The sequence below is a fragment of the Corylus avellana genome, chromosome 5 (genome assembly GCF_965113065.1).
Source record: "Corylus avellana chromosome 5, dhCorAvel1.hap1.2, whole genome shotgun sequence".
In the NCBI taxonomy this organism is placed as follows: Eukaryota; Viridiplantae; Streptophyta; class Magnoliopsida; order Fagales; family Betulaceae; genus Corylus; species Corylus avellana.
Window position 1 is genome coordinate 1307224 of NC_142494.1, and position 25436 is coordinate 1332659.

General features: G+C 35.2%; 1 protein-coding gene and 1 pseudogene across 1 annotated transcript; both read left to right on the forward strand.

Moving 5' to 3' along the window:
- The first annotated feature begins 259 nt into the window (after positions 1-259).
- On the forward strand, positions 260-5439 carry LOC132180684 (exopolygalacturonase-like; annotated as a pseudogene).
- Positions 5440-6984: 1545 nt separating this feature from the next.
- On the forward strand, positions 6985-9237 carry LOC132182635 (exopolygalacturonase). The gene is made up of 4 exons (XM_059595935.2): positions 6985-7145; positions 7292-7600; positions 7839-8354; positions 8820-9237. Exons 1-4 carry the CDS (start codon positions 7023-7025, stop codon positions 9072-9074), a joined length of 1203 nt encoding a protein of 400 aa, XP_059451918.2. The 5' UTR covers positions 6985-7022; the 3' UTR covers positions 9075-9237.
- Positions 9238-25436: the final 16199 nt, after the last annotated feature.

Here is a 25436-nt window from a genome sequence, read left to right on the forward strand (position 1 = left end):
TAGCAATAGACTGTTATATCAATGGCACGAAGCATGCAAGAGAAGACTATTAATAGGAAAAATTCAATTAAAACTAAAATCTTACAACTAGACTCTCAAAGAAACTGCACAATGACGGGTAGAAATTAGTTTCAAATTTTAATGGTGCTGAGCTTTTGCATTGCACTATAAATGGATCAAAAGAAAATGGGATATTCATCATTCTTATTCTAAACCCAATATTTACACTAAGCAAATTAAGAAGAAAATAAGTGTAAATATGGGTTTAGAATTGAATGTTGTGAAAATATCATTGCTATTAATGTTAGTATCCACTACCGATGCTGCAACTCGTGTCTTTGATGTGAGAAATTATGGAGCAAAGCCTAATTTTGACATCACCAAGGTATGCATGCACAATTCCTTTCTCCTTAACTATGATGTAAATGTTTTCCCATAAATATTGCATGCTAAAAATCACAATTTCATCATTCCTTTTGTTTTTAGGCTGTGACACGAGCTTGGAAAGATGCATGTGCATATCCAGGTTCAAGTAAAGTTGTGGTTCCAACAGCAATATACAGGGTGGGCAAGTAAATTTTCTTGGCCCTTGCAAGGGTCCTATAGAGTTTAATGTTCTAGGAAGCATACATTCTCCAGGAGATCCCAAATACTTCAAGGGGGATTGTTGGATTGGTTTTGAACATATCAACCACTTAACTGTATCAGGCACTAGAAATTTTGACGGCCAAGGAGGAATTGCTTGGGGTAGAAGTGGTTGTTCGAAAAATAGTTATTGCGTCCATCTTCCCATTGTAAGTTTAATTCTACCTTAGTTGTGTACAATGGATAAAGTTTTCCTCAAAACTATCTATTTAGCTGACACCAATATTCAATGTTTAGACAAAGTTGAAAGAATTTTCTTCAGCCTAGTTTGGAGAAACACTTTATCTGTATACAATTGCCATTGTTTGTTTACACGTTATCAAAAAGGGTGACAATTTTGTGGTGCTTATGCTTTCATAAATCAACAGAGCCTTAGGTTCGACTTCGTCACCAATTCAATAGTTCGAAACATAACATCATATAACAGCAAACAATTCCACATCAATGTCTTTGGGTGCCAAAATCTTACATTCAACCATGTTACCATCAAAGCACCTAAAAATAGCCCGAATACCGATGGGATTCACATTGGACGTTCAACCAAGATTAATGTGATCAATTCAAAGATTTCAACAGGTGATGATTGCATCTCCCTCGGTGATGGCAGCCAGGATATACTTATCCAGGGTGTAATTTGTGGACCTGGTCATGGAATTAGCATAGGAAGTCTTGGTAAGTACCAGAATGAACAGCCTGTGTCTAGGGTTAGAGTTATTGGCTGCACTCTTACAAACACACAGACGGGCGTGAGAATCAAAACATGGCCTGATTCGTATCTTGGCTCTGCCTCTGATATTCATTTTGAGAACATAATCATGGGTAACGTCGACAATCCAATCCTCATAGACCAAGGGTACTGCCCATGGAATCAGTGCAAATCACAGGTACCTACAACATCACATTGATCAAGTTTCATGTTGTATAGCTAAAGGTGTCAATTTGTGTTTATGTGCCGAGTTCGAGTTATGCCAATATATAACTTTAAGAGTCGTTAACCTTAACTTGACCCATTTATTTAAACGTGTCACACTACCCTTTAACCATAATTGGTTAATTTCATAATGGGTTTGTGTTAGACTTAGAGGCCGTGTTGGGTTTAGGAGTCATTTCAAAAATTGACAATCCTAATTGTAGCTTAGTTTTCAAGGTATAGAAACATTACTGATACCATACTTTGGTGATTTTTTCATGGATTTTTAAAGAATCCTTCTAAGATCAGGATTAGCAAGGTTATCTTCAAGAACATAAGAGGTACTTCTCGGACTAAAGACGCTGTCCAGATTATTTGCAGTAAGGCACTACCATGCCAGAATGTGGAGCTTCGTGACATAAACCTCAAATACAATGGAAAAGATGGCCCTGCTACGTCCCGATGCGTTCATGTCAATCCCATCATCAGTGGCCACCAGAATCCTCCTGCTTGTAGCCTCACAACTCTTAACAAGAAAGGTTAAGTTTCTGGCTAGTTTGCCTAGACAAGAAATAAAGTACCTTTCATTTTCTGAGCTATTAAATAAAGTACCCCAAGAGATACTTTAGTTTACAAGAATTAAGGTTATGCTTGGAAATTTGATCATATTGAAAGAGACAGGCAGATACAGATGTAAATCAGAAGTTAGATGTTTTCACCATCTTCAAGTAGTGGAAGGCACAAGTCAAAAATCAGAAAAAAGTGAAGTATCTGGGATCTGATAATGGTTTCGAGTACAAGGACACTACATTCTTAGAATTCTGCAAAATATAAGGCATTACTCGTCACCTCATAGTTAGAGGGACTCCATAGTAGAGCAAAGTTGTTAAAAGGGTGAACATAACAGCACTCGAAATGGCCAAATGTATGAGGTTAAATATAGGATTGTCAAAGAGTTTCTGCGCTAAGTCAGTTAATTATGCATTCTTCGTCACCAATGAATCTCCATCTGCAACAATTAATTTTGTAACACCCCGATATTTGAACTAGCAAATATCGAAGTCGTGACGTTGCAACTTTAGAAAATACAATCTTACAGCGGAGTATGTATATTTCTTTTTCTATGACCTAGGAATAACTTACACAACACAATTGAGCTGACTGAAATACCTCGAGGTGATATATTATTAAATAAAATAGAAACATGGTTTTCATTACAACATATGTACACACTAGGTGTACCAAATATATGCCACAGATGGCACCTAAATTAACATAGTAATATCTATTAAGTTTACACACATCACCATACATAATAAAAGCGATTAATATAAATGAGACTTGCTCCATAGAGTAAGCATAAATCCTGCAGCAGATGGTCTATCAACCATCAAAACCAGTAAAAGGACCATCATCCTCACTTTCTATCCCTGCATCAAGATCTATGTAAAGATGACGTTATCATATTTACATTGGCAAACAAGTGAGTAATCTATTTTCTTAGATATAAAGACTAAAAAGACTAGTTTGAACAAATAAGATTAAAGACTAAAATATATAATAATGAATGAGTTGTGAATGCAGCGTAATGACAGATTAGTTTATGTTTTATGATAGTCTTTCTTCAAACCTCTTCTCATGAGCTCTCAGCCCGCTTACGTCCGTTATGTCCCTCACACTTTAGAGGTTTACCTGTTTGGTGTTGGCAGCTACACCGCCCCAACTTAGTTATATATTAGGCATGTTGGACGGTTATATACCCCCATCCACTGAGATACCGACAGTTCCTCGCGGCAATCCACCCAGCTTGTTCTTAAGGTGGCTATCTTATCAGCCCATTTTATTAGACACATTATGCAGCAGTTGTTTTGCAAAATTATATCAATAAGACAAAATAAGAATTCCTATAACAATAGAACAAAGCTAGTACTCAGTAAGTATATCCATACTTACACTCCTTAGTGTAGTATTCTGCTCCACTTCTGCACATAATACATACATACAAACAATACTTAGTTCATCCTCCAATAATAAAATTGTTTAAAGACCCTCATCTTTTTATATTTATTTATTATCCGTCACTTCATCTTTATTTACTCATTTTATTATATTAATTTAAGATAGTCATTTATAACTAGTTAAATGACTGAATGTAAATGTTAAATGCATATTTCGGGGATGAGATCAAATGGTCCTTACCGCCAGAAATATGAACAGAAATTTAAATGACATAAAAGAAATGACTGAATGTAAATGTTAAATGCATATTTCGGGGATGAGATCAAATGGTCCTTACCGTCAGAAATATGAACAGAAATTTAAATGACATAAAAGAAATGACTGAATGTAAATACTGTAAAGTAAATAATATATAGATAATATTATAAGTCCTTAATTGATTTTGTCCACTAACTCTTTATTATTAATTCTCTTGTATCCATTACTTTATTTTGCATTTTACACTTTATTGGGTCTTTAAACAATTAAATGAGGACAAGTAATAAAAGCAATAAATCATGATATTTATACAAGAAACACTTACCCAATAATCCTTAGAAGTAAAACTCCACCAAATCTTCTCTAGGTAGCTAGTTTTAGAAAAACACTTGAACACTACAAGAAAGATCTAGGCTATATGGTATTTGACTAGAACTAAAAAACAAAATGAAAGGAGGAGCAAACAATTTTCTTTGTTCTAAGATTGTAAATAAAAAGCAAGTGAAAGTGACTATAGCTTAGGCTCTATTTATAAGAGAATGAATGGTTAGGATTTATTTTTAAACCTTTGATCTAAGGGTTGAGATGTATTTAACCATAAGAATGAACTTAGTCCATATTTCATACTCTATACCAAATAGTATTTTCGTCCAAAATGAGGACAGCGTATTTCGATCCCTTTTTCAATGTCCAAACGTACTCTGATTGACATGCAATTTTGAGAGTAGATAGAGGACTTCGAGAAAAACATTTTATATTTTTGGTTCGACTTCATCCGAGTTCGTTTGAATCTATTTTTGGCCTATACAAGGTTTCTAATTCAACTTAGGCTTTAACTATTTGCATTCCCACTTGGCCACTTGCTTTATTAAATCATTATAATCATGATATTTACTATAATCATCATTACTAGAAGACTTTAAGCTTTCAACAAAGGTGGCTAACCTTGGTATCTTTCTTTAGCAGTTTTAATCCCATTTAGACAGTATGAAAATTAAGACACTGCTTTTTAGGCTAAAAACTGCAAAGCTTCAAATTAATTTCTAACTTCACTAAACACCAATATAAATAATTTATTTACTAGATTGTGTTTAATTATGCTCATAAACATATTAGTGAAGCTAAATTTTAGAATTGAATGGATATACAAAAGATGTCAAAAATCAATGTAATATACTTGTAATACTAAATAGTTATTCAATATCATTATTCCACGTATCATTGTTCTAATTTATCGATTATATTTTTAATCTATTTAATATTATTTAAATAAGAGTTTTAAAATCTAGGTCGTTTCAAATTTCAAGGTTCCAGAGGAAGTATGATCAGGTAAATTGGTTGATTATTCTACATTGAGAATATTTGTTTGTCCGATATACGCTCGCGTGCAAAGTGGAGAGTGGTTGAAATTAGATTCAAAGTCAAGAAAATGTATTTGTCTTTGTCTGGAATCTAGTGTTAAAGGCTATAGGCTATCCGATCCAGTCTCAAAGAAGAATATTTTTAGCAAAGATGTGGTGTTTGATGAGGGCTATATGTTAAGAAAATGTGAGGATGAAGCATCGACTGAAAGCCACAAAAGGAAACAGGTCGTGGAGGTGGAGATTGTTGATCAGCGTCCACTCACAGACATATATGATGATGAAGAATCTTCAAGAGACTCATAGTACCAAGAATAGCCTTATTCTTTAGCAAAAGGTCAAAAAAAAAAAAAAAAAAAAAAAAAAAAAAAATGTGATCAAAAAGCACTAGAGAGGTATGTATTTGGAGACATGGTTTTTTATGCTCTCACATGTGGTAGTGGAGACACATCGTCTGTTCAAAATAATATGCCGAAAGAGGTGAAGTCACTATAAAAAGCTCTAACATATGGTAGTGGAGACTCATCGTCTATTTAGAATGATATGCCAAAAGAGGTGAACTCATTATAGAAAGGTAAAGCTTAGGAATCAACAGAATTGCTTAAGGGAAAGAAGGCTAAATAGTGCAAATGTGTCTAAAGGAAGAAAAAGTCATCAAAGAATGTTGTGTGGCAAATAGGACTAGTAGGGAAGCATGGTGGCCTGTCTAAACTAGGTCATATGCTCAAGTTCAAAAGCCAAAAGGTCCTTGAACTTGAGTGACACTAGTGGATTGTGATTTCTATTAGGAGATGAGGCGGACGCATCTGAAGGAGATTCGTCTTGTTGATAAACTTGATAAGTTTGAAGCCAAGGAAGAAATTGTTGACGTGGGTGCATTGACCCTTCAAGTCGATGGGGCCAAGCATAACTCCTCCTCCAAAAAAGTGTGGTCTTCCTTTTGTCATCTCATTATTTGTTATTGGTTACAATTTTTTAAAATTAAATCCAATGATTCCCTTCAAGTGAATGGGGGCAAATCAAAACTCCTCCAAAAAGGAGTGGTCTTCTTTTTGTCATCTCATGATTTGTCATTGGTTACTATTATTTACAATTAAATCAACAAAATGATTGTCATTCTACTCTAGTAAGAGCATTCCCAATGGAAGAGCCATATTTTTATGTAAAATGACTCTTCAAAATTCACTTTTATCTAGTTTAGCTAAGCCATTTTTAAGTGTCTACACATCCGATTAGCTATATTTTTAAAAAAAAGGTGGGAAAAGATTTGGGAAAAAGATAAAGCAGGAGAGAGAAACACTAAAAAATAAAATGGCTCCCTTAAAAAGTGCTGCTACATTTAACTTTTTTTTTAGCTCTTTTAATCAAATATCTATTTTACATATATTTTTGGCTCATCCAATGTGAGAGGTTTTTTGAACATTTGAAGAGCTATTCTAGATAAAAGTAACATTTGGCTCTTCCATTGGGAATGCTCTAAGTGGCTAACATTGGTATTTTTAACAAAAAAATATTTGAAAGTCAAATGGCTGAAACTTAGGAAACCGAACATTACAAATTTTTAACTTCAAGGTAATGATTGAAAAACTGCTATATTTTGGGAGATGCAAGTGAAGTTTCCCATGCCTTTATTTTACTTACCACAAAAAGGACGTAAAGAATGCAAGAAGACTAATAATAGGAAGAAAAAAAAATTAATTAAGTAAAAACAAAAATCTTACAACCACTTATAGACATTGAACAATGATGGGTAGCAATTGCTTAGAAATGTTAGTGGTGCTGAGCTTCGGTGAATTGCATTATAAATGGCTCAAAACAAAATAGGATATTCACCATTCTTCTAAACTCAATATTTACCTGAGAAAATTCAGACGAACATAAGTGTAAATATGGGTTTAGAATTGAATGTTGTGACAATATCATTGCTATTAATGTTAGTATCCACTGCCAATGCAGCTCGTGTTTTTGATGTGAGAAATTATGGAGCAAAGCCTAATAGTGATATCACCAAGGTATGCATGCAATATGCCATATTCCTTTCATGATCACGAAAATGTATGTTGGGGAAACATTATTTACCTCATGATGTTTCATTTTCCAAATATTTTTGTCATAATTGCTTGCTAAAAATCACATTCATCATTCATTTTGTGTTTAGGCTGTGACAAGAGCTTGGAATGATGCATGTGCATATCAAGGCTCGAGTAAAGTTTTAGTTCCAACAGCAACATACAGGGTGGGCACAGTAAATTTTCTTGGCCCATGCAAGGGTCCTATAGAGTTTAATGTTCTAGGCAGCATCCAATCCCCAGGTGACCCAAAATACTTCAAGGGGGATTGTTGGATCAGTTTTGGAAAAATCGACCACTTAACTGTGTCAGGCAAGGGAGATTTCGATGGCCAGGGACAAACTGCTTGGGGTAGAAGTGGTTGTTCGAAAAATAGCTATTGCGTCCGCCTTCCCATTGTAAGTTTAACTTTACCTTATGTGTGTTGGATAAATAAAGTTTTTCTTTAAATTAGGTTGCAGGAAATCTACAGCATGTTTTAAGGATCCCATGGTCTATTAGTAGACTATGTCCAAGGAATTTTGTCCAACCCAGTTTGAAAGCAAACATTATTAGTGTACAATTGCCACTATTTGTTTAAGCATTACCTAAAATGAATGACAATTTTATGGTGCTTATGCTTTCCAAAATCTACAGAGCCTCAGGTTCGACTTCGTCACCAATTCAATAGTTCGAGACATAACATCAAGAAACAGCAAACAATTCCACATCAATGTCTTTGGGTCCCAAAATCTTACATTTGACCATGTTACCATCATAGCACCTCATAACAGCCCCAACACAGATGGAATTCACATCGGACGTTCAACCAATATTAAGGTGATTAATTCAAAGATTTCAACCGGTGATGATTGTATCTCCCTCGGTGACGGCTCTCGAGATATACTTATCAAGGGAGTCATCTGTGGACCTGGCCATGGTATCAGCGTAGGAAGTCTTGGTAAGTACAAGAATGAGCAGCCTGTGTCTGGGGTAAGAGTTATTGGCTGCACTCTCACAAACACACAAACTGGTGTGAGAATCAAAACATGGCCTCAATCTTATCCTGGTATTGCCACTGATATGCGTTTTGAGAACATTGTCATGAATAACGTCGACAATCCTATCCTCATAGACCAAGGGTACTGCCCATGGAATCAATGCAAATCACAGGTTCGTATTTAATATCACATTGATTAGGTTTCATGTTATTAAAGCTATGGGTGGCAATTTGTGCTCATGTGTGGGTTCGAATTCTATCGATGCATGAGTATAAGACTATATAGGGCAACCCTTACTCGACCATTTTAATTAAATGGGTCAAACCCTCAACTTAAACCTGCTAATTTTCTATTGGATTCATGTTGAATTCACGAGTCATGTCATAAATTGCTAGCCTTTATATGTGTCTCATGTCGAGTTCAAGTCGTGTCGAAGTATATATTGGTATTAGATTATATAGGTTAACCCTAAATCAACCAATTTAATTAAATGACTTAGACCCTTCAACCTTATCCTGCTAAGTTCTTAATCGTGAGTATGTCGAAAATTATCGTTCCTAATTATAGTTTCATTTTCAAGGTAAAGAAATGTCACTAATACCATATTTTGGGTGATTTTTCCTTGGTTATCTTTTAGCTTCCTTCTAATATCAAGATCAGCAAAGTTATCTTCAAGAGCATAAATGGAACTTCTGCGACTAAAGAAGCTGTGGAGATCATTTGCAGTGCGGCACTACCATGTCGTAATTTGGAGCTTCGTGACATAAACCTCAAATACAATGGAAAAGATGGCCCTGCTACTTCTCGATGTGTTAATGTCAACAATCCCCTCATCGGTGGCTACCACAATCCTCCTGCTTGCACCATCACAACTCTTAAGAAGAAAGTTTAAGTTGCTAATTATATATGTTTGGAAGTTTGATCAAATTCAAAGGACACATGCAAATGTAAACGTCATCAATAGTCCTAATTTGTTTGTCCTGATCAAGAGTGCTTTTTTGCTTTTATTTAAAAAAAGTGTTATGATTGGACATAGAATATAATAACAATTTCGGTTTGTGGAGCTATATTTTATGTTTTGAGTTATTTGTTAATATCTTTGAACTTTAATTTTAAGGGTAACTTCATTAAAGACCTCTGAATTACCAATCGATTTGAGAAACCACTCAAATTTCAAAACCTCTCAATTTAGACTGGTGAACTTTCAATTGTAATCAATTTGAACCACTTTGTCAATTTTTGTTGTTAAAACCCTTAAAAAGGCAAAATTACCCTTCAATTTTCTTCTTATTAAAAAAGAAAAAATTGAAAGAAAAAAAAAAAAAAAAAAAAAGGTCACAAGGTGGCCCAACCGTGGGTCACCTTGTGTTTTTTTTTTTTATCATTTTTTTTTAAAAAATTTGAAATTAATGGTAAATTTGAAATTTTATAAAAAAGTTAGGGGTATAAACGTCATTGTCATACTTTTAACGTTTAAAATTTGACGAAGAGGTCCAAATTGATTGCAATTGAAAGTTCAGGGGGCCAAATTGAAAGATTTTGAAGTTTGAGGTGGTTTATCAGATCGAGTAGAAGTTTAAGGGTCTTTAGTATGTTACCCCTTAATTTTAAGAACAAAAAAGAATGTCAAATTTTCTCATATCCAGAAAGTTGAGTCAATATGAAATCATAAATTTAATCAATTAATTAATATTCGAACTTAGGACTTTTGGACTAACACTAATACTGTGCTAACTCATTACTTATTTTCACAAAATAGAGTTCACATTAATCTAAAATGTATTTCTTGTGACTTGTAAACATTTTTTTTATATATATGTCCACATAAAGGAAGGGAAAGGGGGGAGGAGGGTTGAATCTAGTGACTTCCACTTCTTGAAGTATGGTCTCCAGTCGATTGAGTTATTCCTTGAGAACACTAAGTATGTTGTTTGATACATGAAATAATCATGTTATGACAAAAGAAAATAATATTAAGTATGAGTGTCAATTTACTAACTTGGATCGTAGGATTCCCCCATATATGAAGTCCTTCTGAAGCTCTACAACCTCAAAATTTAAGAAAATACCTCTAGTTAATAAGAAAGTCTATCCTAAACTCTTAAGCAGAAAGTTTAAGTTGCTAGCTAGTTTGTATACTGCAGAACCAGCAATTTGTTTTTGTTATGAAATAAAATGCTTGAGTATCAATCTTAATATTTATCCTTAAATTTGAGGTTAGTTTCGCTTGGAAGTTTGATCATATTGAAAGACACATGCAGATCGATGTAAGCGTCATCAATACTCCTATTTTAGTACTTTTACTAAATCGGGTCTGTCCAGATCAAGGGTGCTTTTTTGTTTCTATTTAGAAAAGTGTTATGGTTGGGCATATGTTGAATATAAAAAGAATTTTCGGTGTGTTGAGCAATATTTACATCTTGAGTTGTTTGTTAATATTTTCGAACTTTTTGATACCAAAAAATAATGTCAAATCACCTCGTATCCCAAAAGTTAAGTCGATAGAAAATGATAAATTTAAACAATTAATTAATATTTGAATTCAAGACCTTTGGTCTAATATTATGCTAACTCATCAATCATTTTCACAAAATAAAATTCACATTACTCTAAACTGTATTTCATGTGACTTGTAAATATGTTTGTTTGTTTTTTTTTTACATGCCCACACATGGGAAGGGAAGGGGTGAGGAAGATTCGATCTAGTGACTTTTACTTCATGAGGCGTGGTCTCTAACCGATTGAACTACCGCTTAGAGACAATAAACATGTTGTTTGATACATGAAATAATCATGTTATGCGGAAAGAAAATAATATCAAGTATCGGTGTCAATTTACTTGGGTTGTAGGGCTTCCTCCACAAAGTCCTCTTGAGGCTTCACAAACTCGGTATTTAAGAATAGAGTTTAAGTTAGTCCTAGTTATAGACGAAAAATACACTAATGTCTAAACTAGGGGTATAATGGTCATTTTGTCTGCTCGTCGAACGTTTGGCAGCCCTAGCGATCGATCATTGGCTGGGCAAACAAAAAGTGCAATCTTCACAAAGGTCCTAACCTTAACTAATGTTTCACGACTAGCTAGAGTCCTTATAGGAAGCTTAACACTCCCCTAAATCACATTAACACCTCCATGCACAACACAATAAACTAAACATTACTATATCTAAATGGTTAACCTATCGTTATTCTAGCTTAATTTTTTTTAGATCCTCATGGGTTCAGATATTCAACTATAAAAGGATCTTTATTCGGTATATTAATTCATGCCATTTTTGCTGTTGTAACCTTAAATAATGTAAAATACTAATGTAAAAACCTAACCTCCCACGCCATTTAATGCCCACCTGCCATGGCTTATTTTCTCACTCCTTGTGGCCAACACAAATTAAATTTTCTTTAATTCCTCAAAATTTTAATGCCCACTTATCATTTGATTTTATGTTTTGAAGCTCATCAAACCACGTTAAGAGCCTATTTTGGATTGTATTTGAGAAATAGAGTTTTTAAGTCAAAAAGAGTTTTTTTGGTAAAAGCTTCATTTTTAAGTTTTTGTCAAAAGTGTTTTTTTGGCAATTTTTAGGCTTTTTGAACCCTTAAAAGCGCTTTTAATTTTTTTTATCAAACAAATTTTTTTTTTTTTTTTCAAATGGACTTTTTGAGTGTTAAAAGCAATTTTAAGCCCCTCAAACACAATCTCAAACAGACCCTAAGCCTTTTATTTTGTTGGAATTGCTCGGCAAAAATTCAAAAAGAGTTCTTTGCACAGCGGGAGAATTAATAAACAAGTCCATGAGCCTTTTATTTATTATGCTTTTTCCTAAGCATAAATTTGTAGGCTAGAGAAAACAATTGTGGCTATCTTACCTGAGCAAGACCATAATAGCATCTATTCGCACAATAAGGGTCTAGACGGTGGAAATCACAGGCGCAAGTCCATAAGTCTTTGACTTCAAGAGAAATATGCATGGCTAGATTAAGGTATCAAAGCCAAAATTATTTGTTACTCACATGATAATTTGGCCTCTCCTAGATATAGGGGCATAGGACTCTATAACTCTAGATGAAAATCTTCATCTATCCCAAACAAAGATCTGAAGTGATCTCTTGTTTTTCATGTTCTTCGTTGTTAGGTTTCTAAATTAACTAATTCAGTGACAAAATAATTCTGGATGCAAGTTGTTTTGGGGACAATTTGATCAAGGCATAGTTGTGAAGGACTTCCCAAGAAGCTCATCTATAAGGGCGTCTGAAGAGCATACAAACGAGGTGTTGTTTGAGGACCACCGAGACACTCATCTGCAAGCTCGTCTATGTACCTACATACTAGATATCCAGAGAAAACCTATAACATGTAGTTAGCTTAATCAATCAGAATAGAGTACTTATATGATGTGGTTAAGTTTAATCAATCAAGGTTATGAGCAAATCGAAATTTCTTTAATTTGAGTTAAAATCGGATTTGATTCAATTTCATATTATGCACATGTTTCTGTACTTTAACCCTAACTTTCGGCTTAAGTAACAAAATGAGACAAATCTTTTTGTGAGATAAGATTTTCCTAATTCGGACATTTACTATGACAAAATCGTCCTACAATATAAAGTCGAAAATCTGGACAAATCTTATCCAACTTGTACAAGGTTTTCTTCCTATTTCAACAAGTACTAGGTTTTCTTGTAGTCTATATATAAGGAAGTGCTATGCACAAAATTGTAAGGATTTCTACATTAGAATCACATGTGCTAAGAGAGCGTTTAAGATATCGAGCATTAGGGTTAGTCTCTCTTGGAGTAAAAGGTTGTGCCTTCATCACAACTCGTCAACAACGTAAAAATCCTATCGGAGATTCCGGTTAAGGAGACGCACCCCAAGAAGATTGTCTAGCTAGAAGACAACTGGGAAGTCGTTGAGATCATTTGCGTAAATTTCAAAATTTTTACTTGTTACGCAGCGAAATAAAACACAATCTGCAAGACCTTTAGCCTTCAAGACAAATATGTTTAGATTCAAGAACAATCATGTTAGTTCTTGTTGGCCAATTCGGTGATCAAATGAACGTTTCCAAAGAAATCCGAGAGCTCCAATGCAGTGGCCGTCCGAACGGGGGACTAGGCCATCCGGACGTGGAAACCCGAGAGTCATTCTCCATCTCTGAAGCAGTGGCCGTCCAGATGGGGGACTAGGCCGTCAGGATGGGGTTTCCCGAAACTTGCCGAAAGCATCTTTGCAAGTTGTCGTCTGGACAGGCACTTACCCCGTCCGGACCTCCCGTACGTTTTATGCCCAAAACATGTATTTTATGTGGGCCCAGGTCTAGGGTTTTGTATATGATATAAATACATCCTTATAGAACTGCAGAGGTACGAATTTTCACCCTAGAGAGTTCGTGAGAAGCTGTGCTTGCAAAGAGGAATTGTTGTGAGCCTAGTAGTTCCTCTTAGAGGATCTTGTTAGTTTGATTGTGTGCTTCAATTGAGAAGTCTATCAGAAGGATCCGGTAAAGGAGAATCACGTTGAAGAAGATTGTGAGCGAAGAGATGAGTTGGAGGCTTGTCGATCTTACAGAGCCAAAGACTTGCAAAGGGTTGTAAGTGTTCCCCGTGTCTATAATATTTGAACATCTTTTGATAGTGATTTCCTGGGTTTCGCTGCCTTGGAGAGGTTTTACTTTTAGATCGTTTTTTAAAAGGTTTCCTCTTCATTACAAAAAATCCTTGTATTTGATTTTACTTGTTTTGGTGATTGTTTGAGTATAGATAAATATCTGTTATTTCCGCATATTATGTGATATTTACCTGTTAAACGTTTTTCAATTAGTATCAGAGCGGGTTCACTCCGTGAAGGATTAATTTCTTGAGTGTGATCTTTGTTTCATGTCTAAGATGTCTCAAACCCTTAACACTGTGCTTAATTTTGATAGATCAAATTATGGCTATTGAAAGTTCCATATGATATTTTTCTTAAAATCTATAGACATTTGGTCTACCATTGAATCTGGATTTAAAGCTTTAGATAAGCTAACAGCTGAATGGTCTAATGTCGAAAAACAAACTTGTATCGCAAATGACAAAGCTATGAATCTCTATCCTTGGCAATTCCACAAACTAAGATCTCTAGAATTTCAAATTGTGATAATGCCAAAGATGCATGGGAGATCCTAGAAACTACATATGAAAGAACAAATCTTGTTAAAGCTTCAAAACTTCAAATGTTAGTTTCTCAATTTGAGGAAATTAAAATGTTAGAAGATGATACATTTAATGATTTCTTTGGTAAACTTAGTGAAATTAGAAATTCCATGATAAATCTAGGAAAGAAAGTTTCTGACACTAAGCTGATTGAAAAGGTTATGAGATCACTCCCTAAAAGATTCAGAATGAAGGTAACTGCTATTGAGTCATGCACAGATCTTAATACCATGAGGATAGAAGAGTTAGTTGGTGCTCATCATGCTTATGAGTTTTCATTGCCTCAACCTAGGAAAGATAAGGATATTGCCCTTAGAACTCTTAGGAAAAACTCTGATGAGTTATCTGATGAGGAATCACCAGATGATGAGGAACTTGTCTTGATAGCTAGAAAGTTTTATAAGAATGAACATAGAATTTTCAAGAGATTTGGAAAACAAAAAGAAGAGTACTCAGGATAGAAATGAAAGAGACCCACGCAGTCCAAAATGTTATGAGTATTCTGGCTATGCTCATGTTCGCAAGGATTGTGCTAACCTCAAGAGTAATAAGTCAAAAGATCAAAAAGCCTTCTATATTACCTTGAGTGACACTGATGAGGAAGAAACTCCTAATTATATAGCACTTGTTGCATCTTATGATTATGATGATTCTAAACAATTAGATGTTTAGTCTGCATCTGATAATGAATCAAAAGGGGGTTAGTGATCTTCAAGACTCATTTAACAATTTGATGGAAAAAAAATTTATGCTTAGAAATGCTAACTTGAAAATTGTTAAGGATGTTAAGAATTTTGAGCTTGAAATGGATAGTTTGTTGAAATCTTTGAGTGATTCACATAATGTTTGCAATACTCTCAAATATGAAAATCATGTGTTAATTGCTAAAAATAAATCCCTTCAAAATGATCTGATTGCATCTAGAAATTACTTGAGTAAATTCTTTAGTGAAAAGCTTGATAAAATGTTGCATATTCAGAAGAGTTCAAGTGATAGATCTGGCTTAGGATTTGATAAAACTGTTTTTTTTTTTTTTTTTGTCTTCTAACCATGCTTCTACTTCAAAGACTGTTTTTTTTAAAAAAAAAAACTGGTGAAAGTAAAAGAATCTTCAAATGAAAAAAAGCAAGCAGTTGTTCTGACTTCTCAAGGTAAGAAAGGCAAGAAAATCTACATTGAACCTCATGCATCTTACCCTAAGCCCAGAGTCCTGCATTCTCCTAGGAAATTACCTTTTCAAAGGTTTGTCCCTACATATCATCACTGTGAAAAAGTCGGTCACATTCGACATAACTACTTTAATTTGAAACCTCATGTGCATAAAAATGAATATTCCAATTCTAGAAAAAAAAAAAAAAAAAAAAAAAAAAAGTGAGGGTTTGGTCATGATGATGACAGAAGTGCTATTTAGATAACTTTGAGCAAAGTCATAAATCTAGACCTAAGATTTTGCATACCCTAAAGCATGCTGTTTTTCATTTTGCATTGAATTTTTTTTTTTTTTTTTCATTTCTTTTGTGAAAAATTTCAAAAATACAAAAAATATTTTACTTTGGTTGTTTTCTTTTCTTTCTTTTGTCTTATGCTCCTAGATAGTCCATTAATTTCTCATGTTGCTTTCATGAATTTAATTCCTTGCATCTTGGAGTGTTCTTAATATGCATGAGATGAAAATTTGTTCAATAGACTTGTTCTTGTAGTTTCCTAAAGCCTGAGCTTATGTGGTACATTTTGTCTATGTTTACTCTCTTGTGCACATTTAAGCTTAATTTGAGGTTTTTGCATTAGTTTATTTGTGAGGTCTGTTAGGTAACCATATGAGGTTTTTGACTTGTCGTATTTTTCAAATTGACTATGGCTAGTTGAACCTAGAGCTTAAAATTCCTACATTCTTCCTTTTGTGATAAGCACTATAAGTTTAAGGACATTTTGTCAAAGAGATAAAGAAACAAAATAGTGAAACAAGAAAAATCAAAAGATCATATTCCAAAAGGAATTTATTTCACTGTGTCAAACTTGTGTTATTTATTACAAAGAGGAATGTATTAGATGAGAGTGACTAACCCCTAGTATAATAAGGTTTGACTTTTGATTGGATATGCTTGTCAAAACTTCGTGTTAGTGAAACTTTCTCCTCATTTTGTAAGTTGGTAATTTTTCTCATTGCATGGCTTACACACACAACACACAAGCATGGGTTGAATGAAACATTTTTCTTTGTTTGGGTTAAGCAATATGAGTTTATTTCCATTTACAGTCTCATGTATATTTTTTATATTTGGAGCATGTTTAGGATATTCATTTCTGAAATACAAGAGTCTTTGATGTGTGTATCATGTGTGTTCATTTGACTTTTGAGGGGGAGAAACATGTTTTTTCTTTTCTAGTTTCTTGTTGATAAATGAGTCATACATTGAGGGTGAGTTTTTGCTTTTGTGTCTTCATGATCTTACCGCATACTTCATGCATTTTAGTTTATTTATGATCATGAGTTGAGTTTTATTTGTGTTATTCCTGTTCCACATATGCCTTTATGTATTTTGTGAGTGTTTCAGGAATCATGGAGACCTTTTGTCTTTCTGTGACAAAAAGGGGGAGTAAATATGGAGAGATGATGGGATGTCTCGGCATATTGATTTTGTCACTAAATTGCTAAAGGGGGAGTTTGTTAGTTCTTGTTGGCTAATTCGGTGATCAAACGAACATTCAAAAGAAATTTCAAGAGCTCCAATGCAGTGGCTGTCCAGACGAAGGACTTGGCCATCCGAACAAGGTTTCCAGAAACTCGCCGAAAGCGTGTTTGCAAGTTGCTCTCTAGACAGGCACTTACCCAGTCCAGACCTCCCGTACATTTTATGCCTAAAATGTGTATTTTATGTGGGCTCAGGCCTAGGGTTTTGTATATGATATGTATACATCTTTATAGAACTGGAAAGGTACGAATTTTCACCCTAGAGAGTTCGTGAGAAGCTGTGCTTAGAAAGAAGAATTGTTGTGAGCCTAGTTGTTCCTCTTAGAGGATCTTGTTAGTTTGATTGTGTGCTTCAATTGAGAAGTCTATCGGAAGGATCCGGTAAAGGAGAATCACGTTGAAGAAGATTGTGAGCGAGGAGACGAGTGAGAAGCTTGTCGATCTTGCAGAGCCAAGGACTTGCAAAGGGTTGTAAGTGTTCCCCGTGTCTGTAATCTTTAAACATCTTTTAATAGTGATTTCCTGGGTTTTCCTACCTTGGATAGGTTTTACTTTTAGATCGTTTTCTAAAAGGTTTCCTTTTCGTCACAAAAAGTTGTTGTGTTTGATTTTACTTATTTTGGCGATTGTTTGAGTATTGATAAATACCTGTTACTTCCGCATATTGTGTGATATTTACCTGTTAAGCGTTTTTCAAAACATATAAGTTAGATTACTTACATATAACTCGGCCTCTCCTAGGCATTGGGGTGTAGGAGTTGTACATATGTTCTTACAATGGTGTGGGGCTAAGTAGTTGAAGCTCTAGCAAACTTGCCTACAAGTAGTATGAATTAATACTTGATGTGTGTTAAATATTGCATATTTGAACCCTTTAATTTACATTAGTTAATCATTTAGCTGTATCGTTATCTAATGTTTAGTTTTAGTTTTGTATTTTTAGTGTTTTGTAGGTCATTAAAGAAAAACTGCATCTTTAAAGAGAAGAATGCAAAGTTTGGAAGGAAGCTAAAAAAAAGCCATCTACGGAAGTAGGATCTAGCGCACCATTCAGCACTCGAGCGCATGTGCGCTCGATCCCAGGTGGGTTGCGCTCGAGCACACCCACGACCATCATCAACACCAGCGCACGAGCGCTGGGCCACAAGAGCAAAACAACGCATGCACGAATGCGCTTGATTGCAATACTCATACCATCTTCTTCACATTTTTCGTGTTTTTGATGAACTTGAAAAACATGTTTATGATCTTCATAGTGTTCATGAAGAACATGTTGGTAATCTAGCTTGAAATTCATCAAGATCTTCGAACAATTGAGGAGATAGTTTCTCCATTAAATCTTCTCTTTGATGACTGAACATGACTACAATTGTGGGCTTACAAGGTTTTTCTATAAGCAAAACTTAGAGAAAGAATTTCTCTCCCTAGCCGTGTATTACTGAGTAGAGTGGATTGATTTTTTTTGCTTCACTATAGCACCTTTTTTTTTATAATATTGGGATCCTAGGAGAGAACGGAATATAAGCCATGTGGGAAGTCTTAGGGGAAGTCGGCCAAGAGTGTTTATTTACACTCCTTGCCACTCCCATAGTGGCCGGCCATATATGAGGGGAAAATATTCTCTCCAAATTGGTCTCAATGGATTGACACTGAGGTAGCAGATGGCGAAGACAATCTCCAAGATCCTGACTACATGCCACCAAAAGAAGATGGTATTGAAGAGAATTCTTTTGTTACGTTTTCAGCTAATAGAAAATACATTCTCCGCATTTTTTTTTCTGGTGAAATATTGATTCAAATAAGAATCGAATTGAAGTTGTATACTTTGTTAGTTCTTGTGTTGGCTTAATTCAGTTCCAAAATGCAGATGTTACTGTTCATGGCTCAAACACTGATATAGAATGCTCAGAATCCAATCTCCACCGTTCATAATGTAGATTCATGTATTATGAACGTCCCTGCAAAATTTCAGCTCAATCGGACCACAAACGCCCATCGATCGGAGCTGTTGATGAAGACTGGACAGGCTATGTCCGGACATGCCTTCCCCGGGTCCGGACCTCATTTCCAGAAACTAAAATCTTGCTCCGCGAAGCCGTGTCCGGACCTCCCATTAACATGTCCGGACACCCCGTACGTTTTAGGCCCAAAAACATGATTTTAAGTGGGTTAGGTCTAGGGTTTTGTCGGGGGTATATATACATCATTATAGAAGAGAGAAGCACGAATTTTCACCCCCAAAGAGTTCGTCGGAGGCTGTGCTAAGAGAGATCATATGTGGTGAGCGTTAAAGTGAATCTCTTAGAGTTTTAATTATTCCTTTGATAAATCTACGGTTGAGAAGTCTATCGGAAGGGTCCGGTAAAGGAGAATCACGTTGAAGAAGATTGTGAGCGCGGAGACGAGTTGTAGGCTTGTCGATCTTACAGAGTCAAGGTCTTGCAAAGGGTTGTAAGTGTTCCTAGTGTCTGTAATCTCTAGATAATCTTTTGATAGTGATTTCCTGGGTTTGGCTGCCCCGGAGAGGTTTTACTTTTAGAACGTTTTCTAAAAGGTTTCCTCTTCGTAACCAAAATATCTGTGTCTGCCTTTTTATTGCTTTATATATTTTGGGTGATTGAATTGTTTATTGCTTCATAATATTAATTCCGCATAAATTGTGATAAACAAGTTTTTGGAGTCGGCATAGCGTATTTCAATTGGTATCAGAGCGGGTTCACTCTGTTTGGATTAAATTCTTGAGTGAGATCTGTTGACTCCTGTTTGCTATGAATACTTCTCAAGGGGAATATGATCTTATAAACTCCTTCAACAATTTGTTGGAAAAATTCACTCTTTTGAGACATCAATACACAAATTGTTTGGGGGATTTTCAAGATCTTAAACATGTGAATGAATCTATTGTTAATGAATTGTCTGAATCACATGCTTTAATTGATTCTTTAAAATCTGAAAATTCTGTTTTAGGTTCTAAAGTTGATTTGTTAGAGAATAAATTAAAAGAGTCAGAAACTCAATTGGAAAAATTCTCTAGCAATTCCCTTGAGAATATGTTACATACTCAGAATTCTGATTGTGATAAATCTGAGTTAAGTTTTGATTGTCATGTTGCTTTGTCTTCTAACAATGATTCTATTTCCGAGATAATATTTGTTAAATCAGAAAAAGTAGAAGACTTTTTGGTTAAAAGAAAAACAGCAACTACCTCGACCTCACAAGGTAAGAAAATTAAGAAAATTCATATTGAACCTTGTGTATCTTACCCCAAATATAGAGTCGTCCATCCTCCTAGGAATCTACCTCCTAAAAGGTTTATCCCTACTTGTCATCATTGTGGAAAAGTTGGTCACATTCGACCCAACTGTTTTAAATTGAAACCTCATGTGCATAAAAATAAAAATTCTGTTTCTAGGAAAGATTATGAGGGTTTGGTAATGATGATGGGAGGTGTGTCTAGAGTAGACAAGTTTGAAAATGTTCACGTCTCTACACCTTCATTCAAGAAGGTTTGGGTTAGGAAGGATTATACCATTCACCCATTGAGGGGGAGTGGTAGTGATCTCACCTAAAGTTGGGTGAGTCAATAACATGCCTAGGATTGATTGTTTTGCTTATTTTTGAATATCCTAGAGCGTGTTATTTTTTTTGCATTGCATTTTTTTTTGTTTTTGCTTTATTGTTTATGCACTGCATTGTTTTTGTTGTTACACTTTCTGTATGAAGAGTATATACATGATTATTTTGAGATTCATGTTTTGAGGCATATTCATAAAGGATTTTTCAAGAAATTCATATATCATGATCTTTGAAAAGCTTATAGATGAGATGTTGTGTGCGGACCACCAAGATTTTTGTCTACTTGCTAATCAAATGTTCAGGAATGTGTAATGTCTTGTGAAGACCTAGAAGTAGTTATTAAACCAAATCATTATTTTGTAGTGGGACCTATAAGATGTGATGAAAGTTTAATGCTAAAGGACATTCATGTCTTACCTGTTGTAATCTCAATTCAAGCATGTTGTTTTGTTTTGCATTGCATTTTTCTTTGTTTTGCATTTGTTTTTTTTTTTGTGTGCATTTCTTTTGTGAAAAATTTCAAAAAGACAAAAATATGTTACTTTGATTGTTTCCTTTTCTTTCTTTTGTCTTATGCACCTAGATAGTCCATTAATTTCTCATGTTGCTTTTTATGGATTTAATTCCTTACGTCTTGGAATGTTCTTAATATGCATGAGATGAAAATTTGTGTCAATGGACTTGTTTTTGTGGTTACCTAAAGCCTGAACTTATGTGGTACATTTTTCCTATGCTTTATCTTTTGTGCACATTTAAGCTTAAATTAAGGTTTTGTTTCACTTTATTCGTGAGGTCTGTTAGGTAACCATATGAGGTTTTTGACTAGTCATATTTTTCAAATTGACCATATGCTAGTTGAACCTAGGGCTTAAAAATTTCTGCTTTCTCTTTTGTGATAAGCACCAAAAGTTTAAGGACACTTTCTCAAAGAGAAAAATAAACAAAATAGTGAAACAAATAAAATCAAAAGATCATATTCCAAAAGGAATTTATTTCACTGTGTCAAACTTGTGCAAAATATTTTACAAAGAGAAATGTATAGGATGAGAGTGGCTAGGCCCTAGTATGATAAGGTTTGACTTTTGATTTGATATACTTGTCAAAACTTCATGGTGGTGAAACTTTCTCCTCATTTTGTAAATTGAAAATTTTTCTCTTTGGATGGCTTACCCACACACCACACAAGCATAGGTTGAATGGAACATTTTCTTGGCTTGGGTTAAGCAATATGAGTTTCTAGCCATTTCTAGTCTCATGTATATTTTGCATATTTGGAGCATGTTTGGATATTCATTGTGCAATACATGAGTCATTGATGTGTTATCATGTGTGTTCATTTAACTTTTAAGGGGGAGAAACATGTTTTGCATTTCCAGTTTCCTGTTGTTAATTGAGTCATACATTGAGGGGGAGTTTTGCTGATGTTTCTTTATAATCACGCATTATACGTCATTTTTTTTCATGGGTTTTATTTATGTCTTCTTGTTCCACATATGCCTTGATGTATTTTGTGAAGTGTTTCAGGAAACATGAAGACCTTTTGTCATTCTGTGACAAAAAGGGGGAGTAAATATGGGGAGATGATGGGATTGGCTCGACATTTTGGTTTTGTCACTGAATTGCCAAAGGGGGAGTTTGTTAGTTCTTGTGTTGGCTTAATTCAGTTCCAAAATGCAGATGTTACTGTTCATGGCTCAAACACTGATATAGAATGCTCAGAATCCAATCTCCACCGTTCATAATGTAGATTCATGTATTATGAACGTCCCTGCAAAATTTCAGCTCAATCGGACCACAAACGCCCATCGATCGGAGCTGTTGATGAAGACTGGACAGGCTATGTCCGGACATGCCTTCCCCGGGTCCGGACCTCATTTCCAGAAACTAAAATCTTGCTCCGCGAAGCCGTGTCCGGACCTCCCATTAACATGTCCGGACACCCCGTACGTTTTAGGCCCAAAAACATGATTTTAAGTGGGTTAGGTCTAGGGTTTTGTCGGGGGTATATATACATCATTATAGAAGAGAGAAGCACGAATTTTCACCCCCAAAGAGTTCGTCGGAGGCTGTGCTAAGAGAGATCATATGTGGTGAGCGTTAAAGTGAATCTCTTAGAGTTTTAATTATTCCTTTGATAAATCTACGGTTGAGAAGTCTATCGGAAGGGTCCGGTAAAGGAGAATCACGTTGAAGAAGATTGTGAGCGCGGAGACGAGTTGTAGGCTTGTCGATCTTACAGAGTCAAGGTCTTGCAAAGGGTTGTAAGTGTTCCTAGTGTCTGTAATCTCTAGATAATCTTTTGATAGTGATTTCCTGGGTTTGGCTGCCCCGGAGAGGTTTTACTTTTAGAACGTTTTCTAAAAGGTTTCCTCTTCGTAACCAAAATATCTGTGTCTGCCTTTTTATTGCTTTATATATTTTGGGTGATTGAATTGTTTATTGCTTCATAATATTAATTCCGCATAAATTGTGATAAACAAGTTTTTGGAGTCGGCATAGCGTTTTTCATACTTTAACCAATTGAAACAATAATTTTGCTCCTTATTTTCGATCTTAATTTCATCTGTACATGATACACTCTATTTTAATTTAAAAGTGAAATACTCTTTTAGTTCGTGAGCTTTGCTTCTTTTGATTTTCTTCTCCTACTCCTCTATGCCACGCTTCTGTCTTCTCCCAATGCATGAAGATAAGAGTGTGGGCTCTTAAAGTGAGTTAAGCTTGAGAACCTTCAAAGACACTTTTTTTTTTTTTTTTCCCTAATCAAAAAGGTAGGTCGAGGAGACCAATTGTGGCTATTCTACTTGGGTATGACCATAGTAGCACCTATCCGCTGGAAGCTGTACAGGAGAGGCCTAGACAGTAGGAACTGTAAGCGCTCTTTCAAGTGTGATTGAGTCATAGCCTGACCCAGTCTCACTAAGACATCAATGAAAAACACTTGAAGCTGTGTTTAGAACTCTCAAAGGCTCATTTATTTATAGAGGGATTACTTAGAAGAGGTGCACGGCGGAAGGGAGAACTAGGATTGAATCCTTGTCCTCCTCCCACTTGGAAGTCATTTGGGCTAGGATTGGCTCCCAAGTCCATGCATCCAATGCCTTAGGCATGCGATTGGGTTTTGCCCCAAGCCCAATCCTTCATCTTTTTCTTGAATTATATCTTATTCTAGCATAAACCACGGTCTTGCAGTGATCCATGTTTTTTAAAAAAAACATAGCTCAACTAAATACAAGCTTGTCACCATGGTCAAATTATAAGGATAAATGTAAAATCAGTCATATGATTGACCTAAATTACAAATTACTCTTTATCATATCAAAATAAATTTAGAGGTTCTGGAAGTATGTTAAAAAAAAAATCCAGTCAAAATCCATTAAAATAGTTGACGAATTCCGTTAAGTTTTATGTCAACATGTCAGTACTACTCTTAATAAAAATATATATAAATATATGAACCTTAAAATTAAATAAAATAAATAAAAATAAAAATAAAGGCAGCCACCCCCAAAGAAGTCCCTAAGGTGGCTCGCGGGCCACAAAGATGGCAAGCCAGTAGAGGAAGCGAGAGCCTCAAATGGGCCACTGAAAGAAGTGACACTTGTAAATGTGAGTTAGGCCGAAGTGGGTCGGAGTGATCAAGGTCAGGTGGGCAGCAGACAGCGGCGGGCCACGGGGGTGGAGACTACGCCGGCCGGTGGTGGGTCTTTGGTGAAGGGTTGAGCAAGAAAGTCTTGAAGGATGACGATGTTGTTGGAGGCGGTTTCTTGGTCTTGGAGGGAGGCAAGATTGATGTCCTTCCAGACCTCTCCATGGTTTTTGTGGTCCTTGAGAATGGCCAAGCTAATGATGACGAAGACGCAGATGAGATGGATGATGAAAAGCCTATGTGGAGGCTCTTGGTTTTGCTAAAGCTGCTGTCTTCTTCAGCCGCTGCCGAAGGCACCATGAGTGTTAGACGAGATGGCTTGGAGCTGTCCTAGAACACACACAACACCCCCCCACCCCTTTCTTTTTTAAGGCTAAAATGGTTTATGTGTCGTCATTTTATTGGCCCTGACATGGCACTTAATGAAATTCGTCAAATATTTTAACGAAATTTGATTCTAGGAATTAGGTTATTTTTTTGGCATACATCATAAACTTCTAAATTCATTTTAATACAATAAGAAGTAGCTTATAATTTAGACCAACTACTAGTATTGATTTTATATTTATCCTCAAATTAAATAAGCTTTGAAGATGGACCTAAAAGAAAAAATAAAATAAAATAATTCTAGCTCCAATAGGAATGTGATACATGTCATCTAATGATTTGGCATTGATTACTATTAATTACAATTAATTTCACTAAATGATTATGCTTGCACTCAATTAAGTGGCTAACATGGCTATTTTAACCAAAAAAAAAAAAAAAAAAGAAATTAAAATGGACTGAAACATGAGATACTACATTACAAAATTTTAAACTTAAGGTTATGATTAAAAAACTGCTTATACTTCGGGAGATAAAAGTCAAGTTTCTCTACCCTTTATTTTACTAACCACAAAAAGGATATAAAGAATGCAAGAAGACTAATAATAGGAAGAAAAAAAAATTAATTAAGTTAAAACTAAAATCTTACAACCGCTAAGAGACATTCCACAATGATTGATGTAGCAGTTGGTTAGAAATTTGAATGGTGCTGAGCTTCTGAATTGCACTACAAATGGCTCAAAACAAAACGGGATATTCACCATTTTTCTAAACCAAATATTTAACCGAAGCAAATTAAGAAGAAAAGAAGTGTAAAT

Excerpts from the sequence above, each read along its gene's own strand:
- LOC132182635 (XM_059595935.2), top strand. The coding sequence starts at position 7,023 with ATGGGTTTAGAATTGAATGTTGTGACAATATCATTGCTATTAATGTTA. Across the intron at positions 7,146-7,291 it reads CTAATAGTGATATCACCAAG|GCTGTGACAAGAGCTTGGAA; the intron begins GTATGCATGCAA and ends TTTTGTGTTTAG. Across the intron at positions 8,355-8,819 it reads GGAATCAATGCAAATCACAG|CTTCCTTCTAATATCAAGAT; the intron begins GTTCGTATTTAA and ends GTTATCTTTTAG.